Source organism: Branchiostoma belcheri, unplaced genomic scaffold (assembly GCF_001625305.1).
Source record: "Branchiostoma belcheri isolate BF01 breed outbred unplaced genomic scaffold, Haploidv18h27 scaffold89, whole genome shotgun sequence".
In the NCBI taxonomy this organism is placed as follows: Eukaryota; Metazoa; Chordata; class Leptocardii; order Amphioxiformes; family Branchiostomatidae; genus Branchiostoma; species Branchiostoma belcheri.
The window spans coordinates 737830-760041 of NW_017804564.1; the positions used below are offsets into that span (position 1 = coordinate 737830).

At 40.2% G+C, this 22212-nt stretch overlaps 3 protein-coding genes across 5 annotated transcripts in view; 2 read left to right on the top strand and 1 right to left on the bottom strand.

Moving 5' to 3' along the window:
- Positions 1-2407: 2407 nt before the first annotated feature.
- On the bottom strand, positions 2408-15739 carry LOC109487514 (forkhead box protein J2-like). Its single transcript, XM_019791514.1, is given in 11 exon segments — positions 2408-4431; positions 4793-4884; positions 5049-5102; positions 5104-5165; positions 5585-5680; positions 6138-6272; positions 7288-7408; positions 7811-7918; positions 8618-8704; positions 11778-11852; positions 15046-15739. Coding segments are annotated over 11 exon segments (1386 nt in total). The 5' UTR covers positions 15376-15739; the 3' UTR covers positions 2408-4205.
- A 564-nt stretch (positions 15740-16303) lies between these two features.
- On the top strand, positions 16304-19803 carry LOC109487526 (proteasome subunit beta type-6-like). The gene is given in 8 exon segments (XM_019791540.1): positions 16304-16449; positions 16452-16480; positions 17021-17088; positions 17269-17400; positions 17804-17933; positions 18357-18411; positions 18726-18815; positions 19351-19803. Coding segments are annotated over 8 exon segments (705 nt in total). The 5' UTR covers positions 16304-16376; the 3' UTR covers positions 19479-19803.
- Positions 19804-20935: 1132 nt separating this feature from the next.
- The window catches only part of LOC109487505 (ralA-binding protein 1-like), a 12963-nt gene continuing 11686 nt past the window's right edge, over positions 20936-22212 (top strand). The window contains exons 1-2 of one of the 3 annotated variants that reach the window (XM_019791500.1): positions 20936-21051; positions 21591-21678. In XM_019791500.1, the coding sequence (XP_019647059.1) occupies positions 21597-21678 (82 nt within the window). In that variant the 5' untranslated portion in view covers positions 20936-21051; positions 21591-21596. Of the gene's footprint in view, positions 21221-21590; positions 21679-22212 lie in introns of all 3 variants that reach the window. The other 2 variants (XM_019791502.1, XM_019791501.1) reach the window with 2 other exon arrangements.

Consider the following 22212-nt stretch of genomic DNA (forward strand, 5'->3'; position numbering starts at 1 on the left):
AAGATCCCACCACACTTATTGAAAAGAGTAGAGGTTCTTCTCAGTGTGAGTGGTTCAAACATTACAGTCTGGTCTCAGGGTTAACATCTAAACTAGAAAAGGTGATCTGTATCTGTAATTCTGTATCTGTATCTGTATAGTCTGAGTGTTACGTCAATGTTGAGCCAATACAAAAAGACAGAAACTTGTCACACATCTGACAATATTTAGAAGTTTTTAATGTCCACAAGACATGGATCAATAAGTAAAATGGCAAATATAATACATTGCATAAAAATTTACAGGGATGTTTTAAAGATTTTAGGAAACTACGTTTTCTTTATAGAAATACACGATAGTTGCTAATAAAGTGTTTTTTTTTTCTCCCAGGCCACAAATTGTTACTTCTAATTTTCACACACTTCATGACCAAACACTGGTCACCTTAAAACTGGGAAGACATTTTCCAAGTTTTCAATTGCAAAGATGTACAATTTTTATAATTTTGCTGTAAACAGCATCTCTGGTGTCTTTTTTGTCATAAAGTATAATTCAGGAAAGATTTTCTGAGTTTTGTGTCTTCGCAAGTTTCGGGCGACCAGTTTTGTTCACTACCATGTTGATCCACGTTGCCAATCGGCACATATTGCATGATATTTGATATGTTCTCTCTCCTTACAGACTACAAGGTCAAAAATCCCAAGGTCGTGTGCTAGACGGTTCGTCTTTTGTCATCTCACAACTCCCGACTACCTGCAATCTGCCGCACTTGCAAAACGTCTAGTTTTATCCCAAACAAAAATCATGTTGACTGTGTTTCGCACACGAAACTCAGCCATACTGTGTTTAACTCACCTTTCCAGAATTCATTACGTATAGTACACATGTGAGACAAGTTGGTCTCGTGACAGAAAAAAATACACACTACCTTACGTTGTGGTCCACCTACTGTTCTAGTTAATGATTGGTCCCTTAATGACGGGGGCAAACCGTCGATGAGAGGTGGGGGTTCACAGGATTTCATGTAGCGCCTATAAATCATTTCCACAGGAGCGAATCCATCCTACGGTAAACCTGCGGTGCGAAGTGAACCAACTAAAGCAGTTTACATGAACCAATAAGGTAGTATTTTAGACCTTTCAACTGGATGAGAATTTAACAGCCAAATGCTTCAAGTGTTCATCAGTAAAAACCTTGAATTTCACTGATGAAGAGTGTTGGAATAACACAAGTTGAAACGTTTGGCTAATAAATTCTTATTCAATTGAAAAGTCTAAAATGCTACCTTATTGATTTTAAGTTTTCTACCCTGGATGACTAATCTTTACAAACGTGTAAAGCAGATTACAGTTCTATCCAACACTGGCCACTTGAGATTTGGAAAATTTCAAGTATTTGAGGATGTACAGAATACCTTAAGTTTGCAAAGTTCGAAAGAACAAAGTCTTCCTCCACATTTTGCTGCGTTAATTTCTGTTTAACATTCATAATTGCGGAGACATGTAACTTTCAATCTTTCCAAATTCACAGTAACCAGTGATGCTTTAGACAGATGACACTGGGGCAAACAGTTGCCTTGGCAACAGTTGCCAAGGTTACGGTTGCCAAGGTTTCGGTTGCCTAGGTTACAGTTGCCTAGGTTACATGCAGTGTAAATACGATGTATAGTTTCCCACTAACACATGTTGATAGTTAGTAATGTCCTGATTGTGTTATTATGAATCTTCATGCAGAACTTCATAATATATAATAGCACTGTACATATTTCAACTACAGTGGCATGGGTAGATTGTACGTCGAACACACAATATAAAAATTTCTTAAGAAAAAACCTACGGGACACAAACAACAACACAGCATTTATCTTACAGACCTTAAAAATTATATAAGCATTACATTAAGAATGATGTTTACAAACACACAGTGTCTGTTATGTGAAAGTACGTCACCTCGAATTTGAGAAGTGATTTTTCTAATTTTCAGGGCATCCTGTTCTTTCAACTTCTTATATTTTACCAGATGTAAAATTTTTCTATTTCAGTTTGTTTCCCACTATATCAAATTAGAATTTTCTTTATTTCTGTGATAATGTATATATTTTTTTAATAGAAGTTTGGAAAATTTAATATCTCAAATTTCTAGTATCTTTACAAATTCGCAGTGACAAGTGCAAGCTGTAGTTATGGAAGTGTTGGTAGAGGGAGGTGATCACAAGTCGTTTTCACTACGATTATTGAGAATCACTGTTTTTAACAGACAGAAGACTAACATCCAGGAGTGACCACTGTGTTTCCAAAAGGATCAAGCAGACAAAATATCATGCTCTTACAGCACTAAATGAACCTTCCCCTGAACACCAACCATACAACCAAGATTGGCAGTAGGTTCGGAGCAGTTTGATCTGATTTACACCATGCCTGTCAATTTGGATTGAACCAAATTTGAGTTAAATTTGAGTCAAACATGTTGGTCTTTTCGTTGCTTAGTCCTCAATGTTTTGCTGCAGATAGAAACACAGAGGTCGCTCTAGATCTGACACTATGAGCACAAACTGGATAGGAGTTTGTGTGTAACCTACCGGTACATGTATATGTGTGTATGTATGTAGCACTCACAGATATGGAGCAGTATGTATGGGCTATTGTAAGTTGTGATCACCTCATATATGAATCTATAGATACAGACATCTACATCATGACACATGAGCACACTGTATGTAGGTCTGACTCATCTCTTATGTACAATATTGTCCACATCTCATCTCTCCATGTCTCCGGTATGTTCATCAAGGGAGTACAGAAAGGATAAAGCTACAATAGACACCAGTTATTTATAGGTACATACATGTTGTAGTCTAGAAAATAGTTTACTAATCCTAAAACAAGACCTAACCAGTTTGCTTATCACTCAAGTTTGATTTCAACTAGTTTTGCACTGAAATTCAATAGATTTTAACTCTGTCTACCTGCAAGTTTTGTGGGTAAAAGAGGAAAAAGTCCTGTGCCCTGCCACTGGCATCTCACAATGACCAAAACATTGGTCGAAAGACTTGTACACATCTCAGGGCCCTGCTAACCAATGTTCTTCTAAGGAAGCCAAGTTCTTCCGTAACTGAAATTATAGTGGTTTTCCCATATTGCACATTCTCCATGGGCCACAGGAACACAATTGCTCGTTTCTATGCTTCATCTCCAAATTCAATTTTCCAAGCGGCCCCAAAGTCACCTGATTGTCTGAAGTGTTAAGATCAATGTTTTCCTATACGATATCAGTAAGTACTAGTAATTATGAGTCTTGACTTCTGGTATTGCTGTATCTGACTTGTGGTAAAGATGCCTGGACGAACTAGTAGGGAGGGCCTAATGTTGATGTTTCATGAGGCTTGGAATGACTGATGATAATGATGATGCCTAGCTAACTGGTTTCCCTATCTATATATAATTATAACTACCCAACATACATGCAGTACCAAACAATACAACTACATGTACCAACCTGCAAATTTACCTTTCACACTGACGTACCCAGCATAACTACCATGTCTAGCTAACTGCCATACCTACAAGACTTCCATCAGTTGCTCTCTGCACTTAGGAGCCTTTAGATTTCAAATTTAGTTGAGAGGGGAAAGATACAACAAATTGATAACGAGAAGGAAAAGAAATCATGTAGAGGGAAAAAACTCAATGTAGAGACAAAAAAGTGCCTTGATAAACATTCCAGAGATTAACCTGTAGCCAGCTAAGGGTGCCCCCATGTACCAGGCAGATCCTGGTGCACTGGTGGGTTAGCAGGCCAAGGGTTAAAGTAGAGATGCTGCTAAAACGCCACAGTAATGAGAAACTCAACTTTGACCTGACACGCAGAGAAAATCAGGCTCACCAAATTTGGGGGGTGGTCACTTTAGCCTTCTTCAGGGAAAGTGACCTGTTACCAAAGTCACATGACCTCAGTGACTCCAGTGATTGGTCAAAGATAATTCAAATTTTCTTGTCTCTTGAGCCTTCTTCAGAAAAATGACCCACTATGTACCAAAGTCACATGTCCATAGTCATGTGACTCCAGAATAGGTGAAGCCTTCATGAGGAAAAATGACCCACTACGTACCAAAGTCACATGACCACAGTAGTGACTCCAGAACGGGTCAAAGGTGAGCTGCCATCTTTGCGTGTTCAGCTGAGTTTCTCATTCACACTGTTTGACTCACACATGGATACTAAAACCCTCTAAACTAGCGAGTCCCAATTAAAATCGTCCTCTATATCGTCGTTAGTGAACTGTGATGCCGCGGACTCGACCGGGATGGGGTGCTGGGGCCGCGGGTGCGCCCGCGGGCTGACGCTGTGGTGGGACCCGAGGCTCGAGGTGCTTCCGCTGGCGTTCATCACGCTCAGGTGGTTCCCAGACAGGTGCATGGAGCCTGCAATCGACGTTCGCGTACCCAGACTGCCACTGGGAACAGAAAAGACAATACAGGTCAACTTAAAAATCATTGTACAGACCGCTATGGCTTGTTGCTATTAATAAGGGTGGGATTCACACACTCACTCACTAGCTATCCGGGCTTTGCTGGTGTCCCTGCCACAGGGGTCGGCAGTAATCGGCTAGTAGTAATGGTCTAGGTGGGATTGAACAGTTCAAAGCAAAGGGCACAGCGGGTTTTCAATTGGGTGCTGTATCCTTGTGTGAACCATTGAAAACTGATCCTGGCTGATTATTTCATTCTGCATTTTTATAATTTTTCATCTGCAATTTTGAAAACCTATCTGCAGTTTGCAGAGAGAAGAGTGGTATTTCGAACAAACACGCGTACCTGTGGTGACTGGAGCCGTAACTGCTGGCATTACTGGCCTTACTGGCTCCTAGCGGGTCGTTTCCACCATCGTGAAGTCTGGTTGAGGCAGCCTAAATATTTACAAAGAAAAACAAAGATTAAAACATTGCAATACATAATACAGAATGAAGTTTTCCCTTCAATGACGTAAAATGGTGCAAGTTACTCAGCTGTTGCTGGCTTTTGACAGTAAAAAAATAGTGGAAGTTTAAAATACGGGTTCCAAATTACTGACCTGTGCGATGCCGGTTTGGTTGAAGAACCGACTGAGGGATGAACAGAGATCAGAGGAATTGTGACGGGTCCAGACACCAGTTATTCAGATCTGCCTGCTTCATACTCTCCATTAGACCTGTAAAACATGTTCATACATGTTAGTGTGAGGATATATCAGATGGTGTCAGATACTTACTGGTTGGTGCGTCCACCAGTTAGTCATTTTGTACAGCATGCATAGTCTGGACATTTTTTATATGTATTCAAATAACCACAGACACACAGCCAAACAGAGAAACACACTGATAACAAAACCTCATATTTCTCACTCTAGTAGGCTATTTGAGCGTAGGGGCCTCCTATGCTGTGATTTTGACCCCCTACACTGTGATTTAGACCCAAATAGTGTCTCAGGGGTTAATATGATTAGAAAAATTTTGCTGTGGTCACATGTTGGGCCTTAAGGTGTGGCTTGCGCTTAAAAAAGTTTTCATTCTGCACCTGACCCCTATGCTGTAAAAAATTCTGGTCAGAACCCTGATACTTTCTATTTACCTTGAAACTGTGACATGTCAATGTCTCCCCAGTTGTAGCTCCCGGCCAGACGACAGCTCTCCTTCAGCAGGTCCAGACTTGTCAACCAGTCTCCGGCTGTAACCATGGAAACACACTCATCACCATGGAAACACACTCATCACCATGGAAACACACTCATTACCATGGAAACCAGTAAAATCAATACACGTTAAAGTTTTTTCAGAACAATTGTATTAGGCACATGTACAATGTAAGGCAACTGAGTAATTAATATAAGACTGTCTAGTGGCTAATTTGATATTACAGTACTATATTCTACATGTAGATTCAATATAGAAGACACAGTATGTCTACTATACATGTACATCTAAATTATGTTGATATCTTATATAAGTGAATCTCTAGCTTTTACATATTTTTATGATGTAATTTACAAAGAAGTTACCTTATATTGAAGAAGAGGACCTTTGAATATTCTCTTATTTCTCTGATTCTATAATTATACATTGTACTTGTACAACTGTGTGTTTAGTGTAAGCGCCTACTGGTATTCCCATGTCTGATTCCTCACCTATATTAGAAGCTGTTAGTGATGCTGCCAGAGCCTGTGGTGTTGGTGCTGGTTTACTGAACACAGCTGAGTTGCCGGGCGTCGACCGGTTGCTCGTGGCAACTGTTCCTAGGGTGGTCATGCCACTGGATGATGCTGGAAGTCACACGATTAGAACAATTTTGAGTCGTCATTCAGAAAAAAAAATTCTGTAGGCCTAAAATTCTTTTACAGATGAGTTGAATCACAGAAAAATTTTACAACTTTGATTATCAACAGTACTGTACCGTGTTATAGCAATAAAAAACTAATGGCAATACTTCCTAGACTGTGGCTTTATAATGACAAGCAAAAACATTAAACAACATGTAACATCTCTGATGTCTGTGTTATTGTTAAAGTTGTTCATGTTTGTTCTATTTTCTTCTTAGTACTTACAAGACTATGATGTCCACTTTTAATATGTACCAGATGATGTAGGTTTTATAGTGTCTCTCCAACTTTTATAATGCATATTGTGAGTATGCATAGCATATTGTAAGCATCTTTTATGTAGACTTACGTTTATCAGCCTTTGCTGCCTGTAAGTCTGTGTAATGTGTTGTTTGCATTGAAATAGATAAAAATATTGTAAGTACATCATCATCATTAGATGATGTAAGTACATGTAGGTCACAATTTGGGCTAACATCCATGTCCATAATATCACCAGGGTCCATAATATCGCCACCTTGAGAAATAGTGTGCTTTGAGATATTTTTACTGTAACATACTTTTGGTATGCACTCCTGCACACCTCAAATGTACATACCTAGGGTCTGTTGCAGTAAAAATATCTTCAAGCACATTTTTTCTCAAGGTGGCGATATTATGGACCCTGGTGATATTATGGACACAGATGTTAACCAGGCCCACGAGTCCCTTTCCCCATAAAACTTGAAACCTGAGCAGTACACAATGTCCTCACATGTAGAGAGCTGTCCTGTACTACAGTACTCACATGTAGAGAGCTGTCCTGTACTACAGTACTCACATGTAGAGAGCTGTCCTGTACTACAGTACTCACATGTGGAGAGCTGTCCTGTACTACAGTACTCACATGTAGAGAGCTGTCCTGTACTATAGTACTCACATGTAGAGAGCTCACACAGTTCTGTACTATATTACTCACATGTAGAGAGCTGTCCTGATGACGACTGTTCGAACACCTGTTTGTAGAGGCTGCGGAAAGAAGCACTGAGGTCCTCGAATGCAGGATTGTTGTCCACCCAGCCAGCCTTGGGCTCTATAATCTGTAACAAGATACAAGTTAGAACACTTAATCTAAAGCTTTTAGTCACAAATTTCAGTTGAAAGTAAGTACAGTTTTTGTTCATTATCTTTGTCAGATCTTCTTGAACCCATCTTGTCTCCGTTTCGTTTTCTTAATAATAATAATAAATGGTTTTTATTGGTCAAACAGTACCCGTGCAGTAACAGCCTTTATACAGTTGAATTGGTGCAGGGTACCAATCACATAATACACATGATACACATATTTGCTCCACAAATTTTTGTGGAACTGTCGCAAGGGTCTGTGCGGCTGCCATTCGGTGCCACCAGGTGACCTCAATACAACTTTCCCCAACCGAAGTTAGGTACCCATTCACACCTGGGTGGAGTGAGGAAAGTCGTGTATATCTTGGTATGTTTACCTGAGGAATGGCAGCCTGTCCGTAGTTGAGAGCTGCCAGAGTGGGACCAGACATGCCCAGACTGCCACTACTGTTGGAGCTGTGCAGGCTCTCCTCGGGACTGTAGGGCTGTCAAACAAACAAACAAACAAATAAACAAACACATCAGAATAGGAAAACAACATCATATCAGAATGATAGAGGACTATATATGAAGCCAGGCCAAGAGCTGCAATGATATAAGGTTAGATCTGGCACTCAGAACTTATCATTTGTATGCATTGTGTCATAAATATCTTTACTTAATCTTAGGCCTGTTGCTGGGATTGTTCTTGTGTGCATAATGTACTAGTGTGTGTGTATGAACATGTATGTGTGTAAGTGCATACATACATGAGGGTGTGTGGTGTGTGTACATGAGTGACAAATGCATTTGTGTGTGTGTGTGTGTGTGTGTGTGTGTGTGTGTGTGTGTGTGTGTGTTGTGCACATGCCCGTCTGAGTGAGTGAGTGAGTGAGTGAGTGAGTGAGTGAGTGAGTGAGTGTGAGTGAGCGAGTAACTGCACATTTTACTCACCCTGACACTGTGTCTGTGTGTGTGTATGTATATGTGTGTATGCATGCCTGTGTGTGTGAGTGTGTGTTTGTGAGCGAGTGAGTGAGTGGATATTTTACTCACCCTGTCACTGGACCTCCTCTTGCGAGGTTTTTTGTCTGGCAGGGATGTGTGTATGTGTGTCTGTGTGTGTGTATGTATATGTGTGTATGCATGCCCGTGTGTGTGAGTGTGTGTTTGCGAGTGAGTAAGTGAGTGGATGTTTTACTCACCCTGTCACTGGACCTCCTCTTGCGAGGTTTTTGTCTGGCAGGGATGGGGTCCTCCTGTGGATTGTTGTCTATTGCCCAATAAGAACCCTGAAAACAGGAGAAAACATTTCCATCATCATCCTGTATGGGTGAGTAACAATACTAAAGGAGAACGAGATTGTTCAAGCTGTCTTACTGTGGGGTGATATTGTGGTTTCATTTGCTTGTGGTGAAAAAGATTAGCTCAGGATAAGTCTGAATCCATTTATTCACATTATACATTGCTTTAAACCCAAATTGTATGTGTTCATATAAAAGACATCCAATGCAATTTCAGGGTGGCAAAACAAAAAAAAAACTACTCTGGATGAGGATATTTGTCTGATAATGATATTTACTGCCATTTCTTTGCACATTTTTGTCATTATTTCATACTTTTTCGTCATTCATTTAATACAGCTCACTGCATTACAATACAACCAGCCACGTGAAGTGTTTGACAATATTAGCCCCAAATCAAGCTATGCAAGGTATCTCTTTGTTTTTGGGTACCAACCATAAATAGTTCGAACTAGCCATGGTGCCTAAACACACTCACACGGGATAGGTGAGGTGAGGTAAGGCCAAATTCCCAGAAATTTTGAGTTTATTACAGGTCATCATGCGTACAAGACAACCAGCCACGTGATGCCTACGGCTACAAAACGTTGGCATGCTTTGCTGAAAGGCATTTTTCTTGGAAACCAATTTAGAATCAAGATACAATCATGAGATGTTTCTTTCTTGTTGGGTACCACCCATATACATGTATGCATAAGCTAGAGGTAGAACTAACCTAGGATAGAAAACGAGCAACCGTTTTATTTCAGTAACACAACATTTTTTCCCCACTGACACTTGTATTAGACTAAGTATATAGTATGCAATAGGTTAGATTCAACTTACTAATGTTACATTATAACTTAAAAGAATGACCAGAAAATCGACTTTGAAATAAAGTTTTGCTGCCCTGAAATGACTTTAAAACACATTGGTAACAAAAAAACATGGCAGATGCCAGGCCTCATTAGATAGTGTGAGATAGCAATTAAAGTGCCAAGTAGTTGAACAAGTCACAGTGCCCCCATGACCCTCAACGGAAGTGAGATAGGCGAGGTGAGGTGAGGAAAGGTGAGGTGAGTACTACCAAATTTCTAGGGATTTTGAGTTTAATACAGGTCATTATAAACCATACAACCGGTCACGTGTTGGCTACAATGCTGGCATTGTTTGCTGAACGGCATTTTTCATGGAACCAATTTAGATTCAAGATATGAATCATGAAACAATCTACAATCATGAGACATTTTTTTCTTGTTGGGTAACGCCTATATGTGCATGTACATGTACATGTACATGTATGCATATATGGCTAAGTAAGCACGTCGGCAGAACGTACTGCACCTGCGCGAAACCCGTAATGTATAAGTAGTACATAGCATTTCGGCAGAATGTCTCATATAAGGTTGTATTCGCTCATGTAAGGTTAGCATTTCGACAGTAGTTTCCGAATGTTATGTCGAAAAGAATATCCTCTGCAACAGGCAAAATTCTGATGCAACGTTGACCAAAAACCCAACGAAAAACGCGAAAATACGGGGTTCTGCGCAGGCGCAGTACGTTCTGCCGACGTGCTGGCTAGGTACATTTTGTAGAACTAGCCTAGGATATAAAACATGCAACCGTTTTATTTCAGTAACATAATATTTTGCCCCACAGACACATGAGACTAAGTATATAGTATGTAATTATAATGATTGATTCAATTTACTACTGTTACATTAAAACTTAAAAGAATGACCAAAAAATTGACTTTGAAAGTCCAGTTTTGCTGCCCTGAAATGCCTTTAAAATAGCCTGGTATCCAGCCTTGTTAGCTTTAGTCCGCTACCCAAGATCCGCTCCCCGCCAACCCGTAAAAGACTGGATACCAGGCTACCTTTAAAACACATTGGTAACAAAAAAACATGGCCGATGCCAGTCCTCACTAAATAGCGTGAAATAGCAGCTATCGTGCCAAATAGTAGTAGATTGAGTCATAGTGCCCCAGTGACCTTCAACGAGGGATAGGTGAGGTAACGTACGGCCAAATATGAGGGGATTTTGTGTTTAATACAGCTCACTGCATTACAATACAACCAGCCATGTGCCTATGGCTAGAATGCTGGCACAGTATGCTCAAAGGCATTTTTTCCTGGAAACCAATTTAGATTCATACTGTGTACTGGTATGTGCATAATGCATATTTATACATAGAGACTTCGTGTATTAATTATTAATGAGGATGATATGGATCTATGATTTGACACAATGTGCCTCCTACTCGTAATATCTCAGTCTGTGGTGTTAGAAGTCGATTTCCACAAAAAGTCTATAAACCTGGTTACAAGGTCTGTAGCGCACATGGGTGACCTTCGTCTGTTACACCCAAGGTCACACACGTGTGTGATACGGACCCGAGGTTATATGGGGTCGTACTTACATGTGGCTGAGCAAGAATTTATATAGGTCTGTTTTTTTTCACCAGGGCTCAAAATTAACGGTGTCTCGATGGCCAGTGACCACTAAAATTTGGGCTGGGACAACTAAAGTAAAAAGACACTTTGGGACATTTTTGGGACAATAGAAAAATGATCAACATCAGATTGTCAACCCTTTTATTGTTTATGAGGCACACGTCCCGGCTTTTGGATCTGGGAAAGTCCCCCCGAATTTCCTGTCTACTCTGCAATTATTTAGTGCACTTGGGAGTGAACATTACCAATGAAAATAACGTTGAATTCAAGTTGAAGTCATACAATACTGCCCCAAAAAACAGGTTGGCATGGGACAGTTCATCCTCACTTCGGGACAATTGAAAATTATTTTTGGACAGTGCTGGGACAATAGGAAGAAAAGTTAATTTTGAGGCCTGAGCAGTAATGCCATTTGAAAAGAAACTAAAAATACCACATTACAACCAATATTCAAAGTCAAATACTATCTAAAAATGAATCATGAAGAAATTTATTATAACAATAGACACTTACATGTACTTGACTTGCAAGCTCATCCAGGTCTAGGTTATTTTTTTTACAAATACTGAAAGAACTTGAACACTGAAAAAAACACAGTCGGACTGCGTCTTGGGAGGGCTACTTACTTTTCCTGGGTCGTCCTTCGACCTTGGTACCTTGAGGAAGCATTTATTTAGGGACAGGTTGTGTCTTATGGAGTTCTGCAAGAAAACAGGAGACAAACATTCATGAAAAGTTAGAACCAACCTACAGTACGAAACAAGCAATGGATTCCCATCTAGGGCATCACATTTTTGCAGATATGAGTTGATCTCCAAGCAGATCCTAGGGTCTCAAAAATAGAGTATCAAACTGGCCAGGCAGTGTCCAATTGGCCAGAGAGGGGGGTAGCAACAAAAAAAAGGGCTATATATAAAAAGCTAATGATCATTCCCCCACAACCTCTGCTTGGAGAGTAGATATCAGTATGCTATGGGATACGATTGATTCAACTTACTACATTAAAAGAATGGCCAAAAAATTGACTTTGAAAATCATGTTGCCCTGAAATTGCATTAAATTTGATGCCTTCAAACAAGTGGTTGTGAAAGAACTTTGTTTTATTCAAAAGAAAAACAATCCATCAGCAACAGTTAACTGCCCACTGTGCTGGTTATCCTTGTAATCCAGCCTTGTCCAAACAAAGACTGTTTGATTTGGACAGATAAGGACACCAATAAGTAACATGATACTTAAGTTTCAATCCTGATTTAATCTGATACAATCAATCATCTTAGGTTACAAAAACCAGAACGGAAACCTTCTTTGTACAGAGGATAAAGCATTTGCTTTGAAGAGAAACATCAAATAACAGTTACTGAGTGTATACCATTATATGCAAATGAGTACGGTTGTACAGTATCTACTATTGTGATCTGCAAGATAAGCATTATTGACTGTAAATAGTATGAAAAGAAAGAAACAACTGAGGTCTGTTAGTGACAGTATTTTCTTTTTCTTTTGCAGATTAGGAATTGCTGCAGGAACTGACTCTGAGGGTAAGATTTGCAAAAAAATGTCAGCTCATTCATAATGGAAATTATACAATAAAGAAGCTATAATTTGCACCCATGTCACATGTACCTTCAGGGCATGAAATCACGTGTAATTTACACACAAAAGATTAGAATTTCCGATAAAAAAAAAAGAAGAAACCTGCAATTTTGAAGATAACAGAGGAAAGTAGTTTGGCCACTTATAACCACTGGATTATAGTACAAATATATACAAATAATTTTTGAACATCCATTAAAAAACCATGAATTTGACCTTCATCTATCAGTATCAATATGAAATATACAAAACTGATAAATTTACTATCATAATCATGACAGTATGATCAAAAAGGTGTGCAAATTATGGAATGCAAGAAAAAATAGGAAAAATTAAAAAAAAATTGTACCACAATATTTAATCCATGCCTGTTCATTATGTGCATCATGAATATCACATTCATCCATATCATAATGAATAGGAGACGCTTCCATCATTTATTCTAATGAGCTCTTCAGTCATGTAAATGATCCCCGTAATTAAAACAAAATTTTCCACGATGTAATCACTTCAACCCACTCAAACAAATGAGTCTGAGTTCCTTTTTTTCCAACCCTGTACGAGGGTCTGGATGGGGGGATCCCAGAAAAATTTAGGAGGGCCTGAATAATGCTAAATGGTAAATTCAGGCAGGCCAGAAATGCTTAGTGGTACTAGTAAATGGTAATGGCTTTTGGAAGTGATTTCTTTAGAATGCTCTTTTTTCTATTTATTGGCGAAACTAGTATATGGACCGTGGATGCTCTATTATGATTTTTGGGCAATCTGGTGTTAAGAATACAGAGAATTTTTGGCGAAGCACTTTAGTTCCACGTACTAGTATGTTATTTCTTATCCTAAAATTCAAGTAGCTATGAATAATGGAGCATTACAATGGCTCGCTACACCTCACAAAAAAAGGCAGTCGACCCTCCTAAAGACGTAAAACACAAAGTCAGAAATATGATTTGGATGTGGAACAAATAAGCAACAAAAATTAATCTAATCAGATCTCTGCTATTAGACATGAGACAGTGAGCTCCATGTCACTTGGTATTCTGGGAGTCACTGCAATATCAGCGTTATAACAAACAAACAAATAACAATTAACAATTGCATTAAAATTGCATACGCCTACACGGCTTGCCAACGTTGGAATATTATAAAAAAGTATGAATGATTTCTAATTGCCTTTTTCACCTGTGCTTGAGCACTGACTGCTGAATAATGATCTAAATTATGTAAAGTTTATGATCTTTTTGTTATTACAAAGGCATTTTTTTGCTGACAAGAGTTATGCCTCTTCCATATGTTGCACTAAAATCCACCTGTTCCAAGTGTTGTCTTACACTGGCACTACCACCTGGTAGTTGACACTCATTTTCTCTGGCTTTCTATGTGTATATACAGAACAACAAGATATAGACTCGCCATTATGATATATACCTGAAATCAATAAAAAAACACACAATGGAATATTTTCAAATGTGGGATCTTCTTCTTAGAGTTAGATACCCTCTGACCACCCCTAAATGGGGTAATACTGAGGGAGGGGGGGGGCGTTGCGTGGCTATGGCAGGAAGGCTGCCAATCCGGCCTTAAATGAGGGCCTGCATGGGGGGGTAGTGACTACGAATTACGCAGAATTTCGCCGCGATAACGAATTACGTAAAATTCTCAGAGCTGAGTACGATTTAACGCTTTGCGGCTAATGTAGTATTAAGAATTACGTTGATTTTTGGGGAGGCTGGCTACAGATTACAAAGACTAAAAAGGCCTGATTACGCCTTACGAAAAAGGGCATGCAGGCCCCCTTTACATAAAAGCCTTAAGTTGTGGCCTGCACAACTTGGCCTGACAGTTGGTTTCAATCACGTATTTTTCGTGGAAAAAAAAAAAAGATCGGATCTCATTTGAATAATAATGTCAGGTGGATTTTTTTGCAACCACAACATAACTGAGTTATGTTGTGGTTGCAAAAAATAAACTGCATAATTAGGGGGAGGGGCAGCAAGACAAGGTAATTACCAAATAAATTACTTATAATTGCTTGAAAACACTTGAGAAATTCAGCCTCCCTGTTTGAGCTGTGGTGAATTTTTAAGAATAAAATCCGGGTAGTATCTCTGTAATTGTTTGTCTGTCTCAGGATGTTTTAGTTTTTACCCGACAACAAGCCACAAGTGGTTTTTGCAGATTAATTAATTATTGAAGGCGTGTCAGAACTTTTGGACCTGACCATTGCGCGTATGCGCGCGGGGGGAGGGACAGACTATCACTAGGGAAAGAAAGAAAAAAACACATCGGGTAAAAAATACGTACTTTCCATCCGTTCCCAGCGTCTCTGTAGTAAGGAAAGTTGTCGCAGATCCACTGGTAGATTTCGGACAGCGTCATTTTCTTCTTGGGAGAGGAGTTGATGGCGAAGGTTATGAGGTTGGCGTAGCTGTACGGCGGCTTGCCGTCCCGCCCGCCCGCCGTTCCGTCGCTCCCATCCGCCGCTCCGTCCCCGTCTAGCGCGTTCTGGGATTTCCGGATGGCCTGGACGCCTAACCCGCCGACGGCGCTGGTCTTCATCGCGCCGCCGACGTTCAGGCGCGGTAGCCAGTCCATAGACGTTAGGCTGGACTCCAACTCAGATCCGGACGCCATCTTGGATTCTCCAGGCTGGGACCGGGGAAATTTTCACGGCTGGAGGGGTGTCCGAACTCACTGGAACGTTTCCAACCTCCCTTTTCGCCGCTTTAACAACGCGAATTTGGTCCTTAAATTACATATATTCAATCAAAATCAAGTTTAAATCCTACCTATCACATTTAAGGTTGTCTATTATGACTGACGGTGGCGCTAATTTTCTCAACAAAAGACATTCTTGTGTTGCGCAGTAACCGATACCCCTGACACCCCCGCAGCGGTAGTTGGGCTCGCCCTGCTTGGCATCATGGCCCCCCGCAGCGCTACCTAGCAACTCGCCACTGGTGACGTCAAAGGCGCGCGAAGTCCGGCCGCTGCCCGTTCAAACCCGCTATAATTTACGGCGAACAAAAACGGTAATAATACGCATTACTCTGGCTCAATGACGAATGGTTTTACGCCTCTGATGTCGTTATTGAAGCCTGGTCATTTGAACAGAGAAATGTGCTCTCTCCTATAGTATAACTGCGTACATGGCAAGAGTCATTTACTGGCTTTAGGAAATCAAGTATAAGTTGAATTATCCTCAAAGTATAGAAGCAATATCTTTGACCATCTTTATTGAGGCAAGGTTGGCTATATGTGGGAGAAGGTGGAAATGATATATAGGCCACTTCCCGAAAGCGGTTTCGCTTTCGATTCACATCACATACATGTGTCTTTGCCCTCTTCACAATGTTGTAAATGTAGACTCAATGGTCATAAAGAAAAAGAAAATTTTTTTTGAAAAATATGCTGCTGTTTGCAATCTATCTATCTACAATAAATTTATGAAAGGCGTGTGGTCATATCAAATATATCTTATAACGCTAAAATCTGATTTTCAAATTGTAACAGTTGAGAGCTGCAATCTTGTGAAGAATCGCTAGATGTCGCCCGCGCACGGTGACATCGTGAAACTCCGCAGATAGCGACCAACCGCAGCTGCTCCGCGGAGTTCATTTCGCTTCACGTTCAAAATGGCGGCTGTACTGAATTCTGTGAAGTCATTCGGCGGTCCGAGCATGTCTACTGCAGCTGTGAACGGCGGCCCAGATTCATGGACGCTCCAGTTACAACAGGGGTGAGTTCTAGCGGATTTCTAGCATGACAGAGTTGGAATGTAAAAATACAACCGCCGTGCAGCGTAGCGTTTTTGTTCCTTGCACGTTCATGATTTAGGGGGAGGGGGGCGGAAATTAGACACAGGTTTGGATAATTTTTGGAGGTTCAAATGTTTTATTATGGTTTGCCACTGAGGAAAGAAGATATTTTCAATGTTAAAAAGATCTAATGTTTTTGGTAGAGCATGTCAAGGAATCAATGAATTGTATACTGAATGTTTTAATAGTGCTCCAAAATGTATAGTCATCAGTCTTTTGTGTTGAACCATGTGCCAAAGTTATGGTTCATGTTTCTTTACATCATCGAGAGTACACACCAATTCGACGTGTTCTCCTAGAGATGCCAGCATCACGCAAGCACAAGGCACCAAGAGTTAAATACCTAGAGAGGCAATTTGACTCTGAACTGAACAATGCGCAAACCAGCACCAAGACAAGAGACCATGTCTAGTGAGATATTAGAAGAACAACAGCATAATTTCTTTTATGTATCATTTCAGACGTCCATCATGGCTGTGGAGTTTGCAGGTGGAGTGGTGATCGGGGCCGACTCACGAACAACCTCTGGGTAAACTGGTTTTGATTATTTTTTTTTTTTTTATGAAAGAGAGTTTGCAAGAAAATAAAGAGAATAAAGTAAAACTAAGCATGTAAACTTGTAAGCATGTAAAATCTTGTTACATAGCTTTATATCAATATTTTTGCATACAGCCATCAATAACCATCAGTGATACCTGTTTCATTGCAGATCGTACATCGCTAACCGAGTAACAGACAAACTCACGCCGGTTCATGACCGGATCTTCTGTTGCCGGTCAGGTTCTGCCGCAGACACACAGGCCATCGCTGACATCGTGTCTTATCACACCGGCTTTCACAGGTCAGGTCTCTTTTCAAAAATTAAAACCTGTGCTGAGTTTTCTTTACTTCAAGGAGGCTCAAAGCAACTTCTGCATACCTGTACTAGAGAAATTATACTACCTATCTTGTGAAACAAGCACTGCAGCTGAGAAAAATCCACAGGAAATGTCAAATTGTAGTTTTCAGATTTTTGCTACCTATACCTTGTCCCTTAACCCCCTTGTTCTATTGTGACAATGTAACATGTAATGATCATGACAATGTAATAAGAAGAAAGCACATAGCCCTGATAAAGGTAGCAGAGCAGTAGTAGAGAAAAAATAAGTTATTTACCTAAAGAAAACTATGTTGACTAGAAAATCAGCACTCAACCAGTAATAATGAAAGAAAATAAAATGTTGTTGTTCTTTTCCCAATGACAGTATTGAGATTGGTGAGCCTCCCCTGGTCCGGACGGCAGCAAACCTGTTTAAGGATCTCTGCTACAGGCACAGGGAGGACCTGACAGCTGGCATCATCGTGGCAGGATGGGACAAGCGGAAGGGCGGACAGGTAAGGGCAACTCTGGTGTGAGACAGGTAATAAGTAGTAACAGGAACTGTGGTGGGATACCAAAATGGGTGGCAGTTAGCATAGAAACTGTGGTGGGATACCAGAAATGAGGGAGATCAGATCTAGTTGGGACAGGTAATAAGTAATGAGAGGAACTGTGATGGGATACGGTACTAAAACTTTTGGCAGTCATATATATTAGCAGACAAACTGTGGTGGGATACCAGAAATAGGGGAGATCTAAGGAAAACTTAGTTGGGATGAAGTCAGTTTTTTCTATTTATTTCTAAGAACTGGTAAGAATCCAAAGGCATAGGTCATATAATGTGACACAACAGCAAGTAGTAATGATATAGCTCATTTTGACAAAGTGTTAACTTTGGTTGTTTTGACAAAGAATCCTTTTTTCTCTCTCCCTTACAGGTTTACTCTGTGCCACTAGGAGGGATGCTGGTTAGGCAGCCGGTAGCTATAGGAGGTGAGCAGATACAGAATAGCCTGAACATGCCTTTATAGTGATGCTGGCACACTATTGTTCCAGCTGTACAAAAGACAGCCAGGTTTGCCCAACTAGTTACAAGACTGTGTTGAAGGACATTATCCACACGCACAACAGTACTGAACAGGGTGTCATGTGAGTGACTACAACTAGCCTGCAGACGTAGATTGACATGATCCTATGAATACACATCCATGTATTAATGAATACACCATTGAAGGAAGCCAGAGCATGTTGATTGTGAGCTTGAAAGCACTTTCAGCAGTGCTTGACTTGTACCAACTGTGTTCCAGGCTCTGGCAGTACGTATGTGTACGGTTATGTGGACTCACACTTCAAGGAAGGGATGACTAAAGAGGAGTGTTTCCAGTTCTGTGCTAACAGTAAGTACAAGTACCTTACTTTACGTACGTGTACCTCTGTAACTGTAAGTATCACAATGTGTATTGAATTAGGGAGAACAATCATTGCTGACAAAACTAGAGTCAATCCTGTGCTAGTGACCACCTCTGCATTAAGACCGCATTATTAAAATAAGAAAAAAAAACTAGAAAAGTAACATTTGCAAAGCAAATGTATAATTTTTACCTCTGTATATGGTCTGCTCTGTTAACTCTTACTCAAACACATTCATATACTAGTGTATGATGACAGGAGTCTAAATCCCTCCTGCTATAAAATTGCAACATGATGTAACCCAACATCAATTACCATGGTGACAGACATCTGGTCCTGGTCATTGACCTTATTTGTTTGGAATGGAAGAAGAAGAAGAGAACTCAGCAAAAACAAATAACATTTGGAAACTACAGACCAGGGGATGTTAGTCGTAAATACTGTATACCAATACAACCTTACATGAGACATTCTGTGTTTGTTTTCCTTTGGTAAACATAAAAATGTTGTTTTCCTGCGCAGCCCTGGCCTTGGCAATGTTCCGTGACGGCTCGAGTGGCGGAGTGATCCGATTGGCCGCCATCATGGAAGACGGGATAGAACGCAAGGTCATCACGGGAGACGACATCCCCAAGTTCTGGGAGGGGTGATCTTCTTCCTGAGTCAAACTCCATAAGATTAGCATGTCGGCAGAGCGTATTGCACCTGGACGAAACCTGAAATGTATTGTGCATAGCACTTTGGCAGAATGTCTCATATAAGGTCGTATTGGTGTCCAGCGTATGAGGTTAACATCCTGTCTGTAGTTTCCGAATGTTATGTTGAAAGAGATATCGTCTGCAACAGGCAAAATTCTAATGCAACGGTGACCAAACATCCAACAAAAACCATTAAAAATCAGGCTAGCTTTTGTGCAGGCACAGTACGTTCTCCTGACATGTTCATAAGACTAGATATTTGTAGTAGGCAGGAATTATGAAAGACATGTACCTTAGCAAGAAATTCCTTCAGAAAGTTTAATAGTAACAGTCAATGGTACAGAGATGATAAGAGAAATGTATGTTGAATACCGGTAATACATTAACAAGAGTCTTGGTTTTCTCACCTCTTTAATGACTTCTGTATAGTGTAATTTCACATGCTATATCCCTCTCAACCTGTATGTTCAATATGTTTCATAGACCATACACTAGACTTGGTTTCTATACAGTAGGAGAAAAGTTTCCACTTTCTGTGACCATTAATAAAGCAGCAAAAGAAAATTGCTGGTGGTGAAAGATCTGTGTGTTGTGTTTTTTTCTCGGGGTTTGTTTGTTTGAGCATTTGTTTGATTTAAGTGAAACTTGTGTTGGTTCAAACAGGTGTAAAGATCTGTGAACTTCGAAGTATAGACTGCTGAAAATACCCTAGGTCCAGTGCTGATTGTGAACTGAAGACTATTGATTCTAAATGTGTATTATACCACTGGCCCCAAATGCTGAATGGCCAAGTGGCTAGGTAGCGGACATGAGATTGAGAGGTTGTGGGTTTGATCCCTGGCATTCCTGGATAGACATTGTGTCCTTGGGAAAGGTACTTTACGGAATTTTCCTCACTCCATCCAGGTATAAAATGGGTACCTGAATTCATTTGTAGAACTTGTCTGAAGTAAAAGGTTGTGAACTTCCAGAAAAAGGAGAGGGATGGGCTCCACCTTCCAACACCATACACTGTGCCTGACACAAACCCACTGCTTCTACTGGTTCTATAATGCTTTATGCACATGTGATCAAATAAGTACAACAAATGCTAAATACTATAGATACTACATGTACGTATGTAAATCTGAACATTTTCAGTATTGCTAGTTTTATTGTAGAAGCCCACAAGAAGTACACAACATCTAGCAAGTGGACTAGTACAAAATTTGACCCCTATATAATCAGCATAATGCGATTGATGTTGGATTTTCACTCATTATGTATACAATAATGTATACTTTAGAAATTTTCTTAAGTATACATTATTGTATACATTATGTTAATGCATAGATTGTTTGCCTCTTTTTATTGGCCTTTTTTTTTAAATTTCCATTTCAGAAGTTTTAACTTTCAGTGATAAAAATCGATTCCTGGGAACGAGATTCCATAATTTCCCTACGTCACCCTTGACCCCTGGGAACGAGATCAATCAAAGATGGCGGCGCTGTCTGGAGAGACAGTCGGTTCTTTGAGTTAGTTTGTCGTAAGTTTGTCCTGTTTCATTTCAGCTTTTATTTGTTAAACTTGACGGTGACAGGACCTGGACATTATTTCTGTTCTCTTCTTCTCATTTTCGTCTTGCTTTTGACCTTAACTTTCGCGGCTAAAACGCCGTCTCTGTATTTTCACTGGAGTCACACACTTGTCAAAAGGTACGTGAGTAATTTACCAGATATGGTCCCGTTCTTCATCATTCGTGATTATACTGTTGTCTCAAGGTCTGTCCTTTCTTTCTAAAATCACCGAGATACGTTTGAAAATGGGCAGGACAACATGACAAACCTGTAAGTGGGCATGGCTCTGTTTAACAGCTTGCTGAGGCCTTACGCCGTGACGGTTGTTCATGTAAAATTTATATTATAAACATCTAAGTTAATATCTCGCTAGACGTGGTCTCTTTGTGCTGGTTTGCTCATGGTTCAGTTCAGAGTCAACTTGTCTCTCTAGATGTTTAAGTCTTAATGCCTTTCTGATTGACGCTGGGCGGACCTGTTTGTTTGTTTGTTTGTTTGTACTACTTAGCTCCCCATGGAAGAGGACAGTGGAGAGTTCCCAGGACTGTACAACAGGGAGAACGACTTTACAGAGGAGGACATGGAGCCTGATCATGGTGAGGATATTTCATTTCCTGAAATAAATGACGAACTGAAAATATTATAATAACTTAACATGCATAAAACCATGTATTTGTTTGCCTAACCAACACCTCTAGACATATGTTGTTGTTGTTGCCCTTGCATATATCTATAATATTCTTGATCTTGATCTTGAAAAATTACTGTGTAACACCCCTCTGTTGGGATAAGACTTGGGTTCCTTCAACCTGTTAGGCTATGAGATTTCCGGTATGGCTTGAATTTGAAACATTAGACTTGTTAGACGATGTCTCAAGGTGCAGGGTTTTACTTGGTTATGTCAATCTTCTAAGGTTTTTAACACTAGTGATTTGAGCATAACAATGGCACCCCTCTGATTGACCTCTAACCTCTCTGATTGACCTCTGACCCCTGATTGACCCTGCCTCCTCTGATTGACCCCTGACCCCTCTGCTTGGCCTGTGACCTCTCTGTTTGACCTGTGACTTCTCTGATTTCTAGATGAGGAGGAGGAGAAGGAGAGTCTGAAGAAGAAGGAGAAACACAAG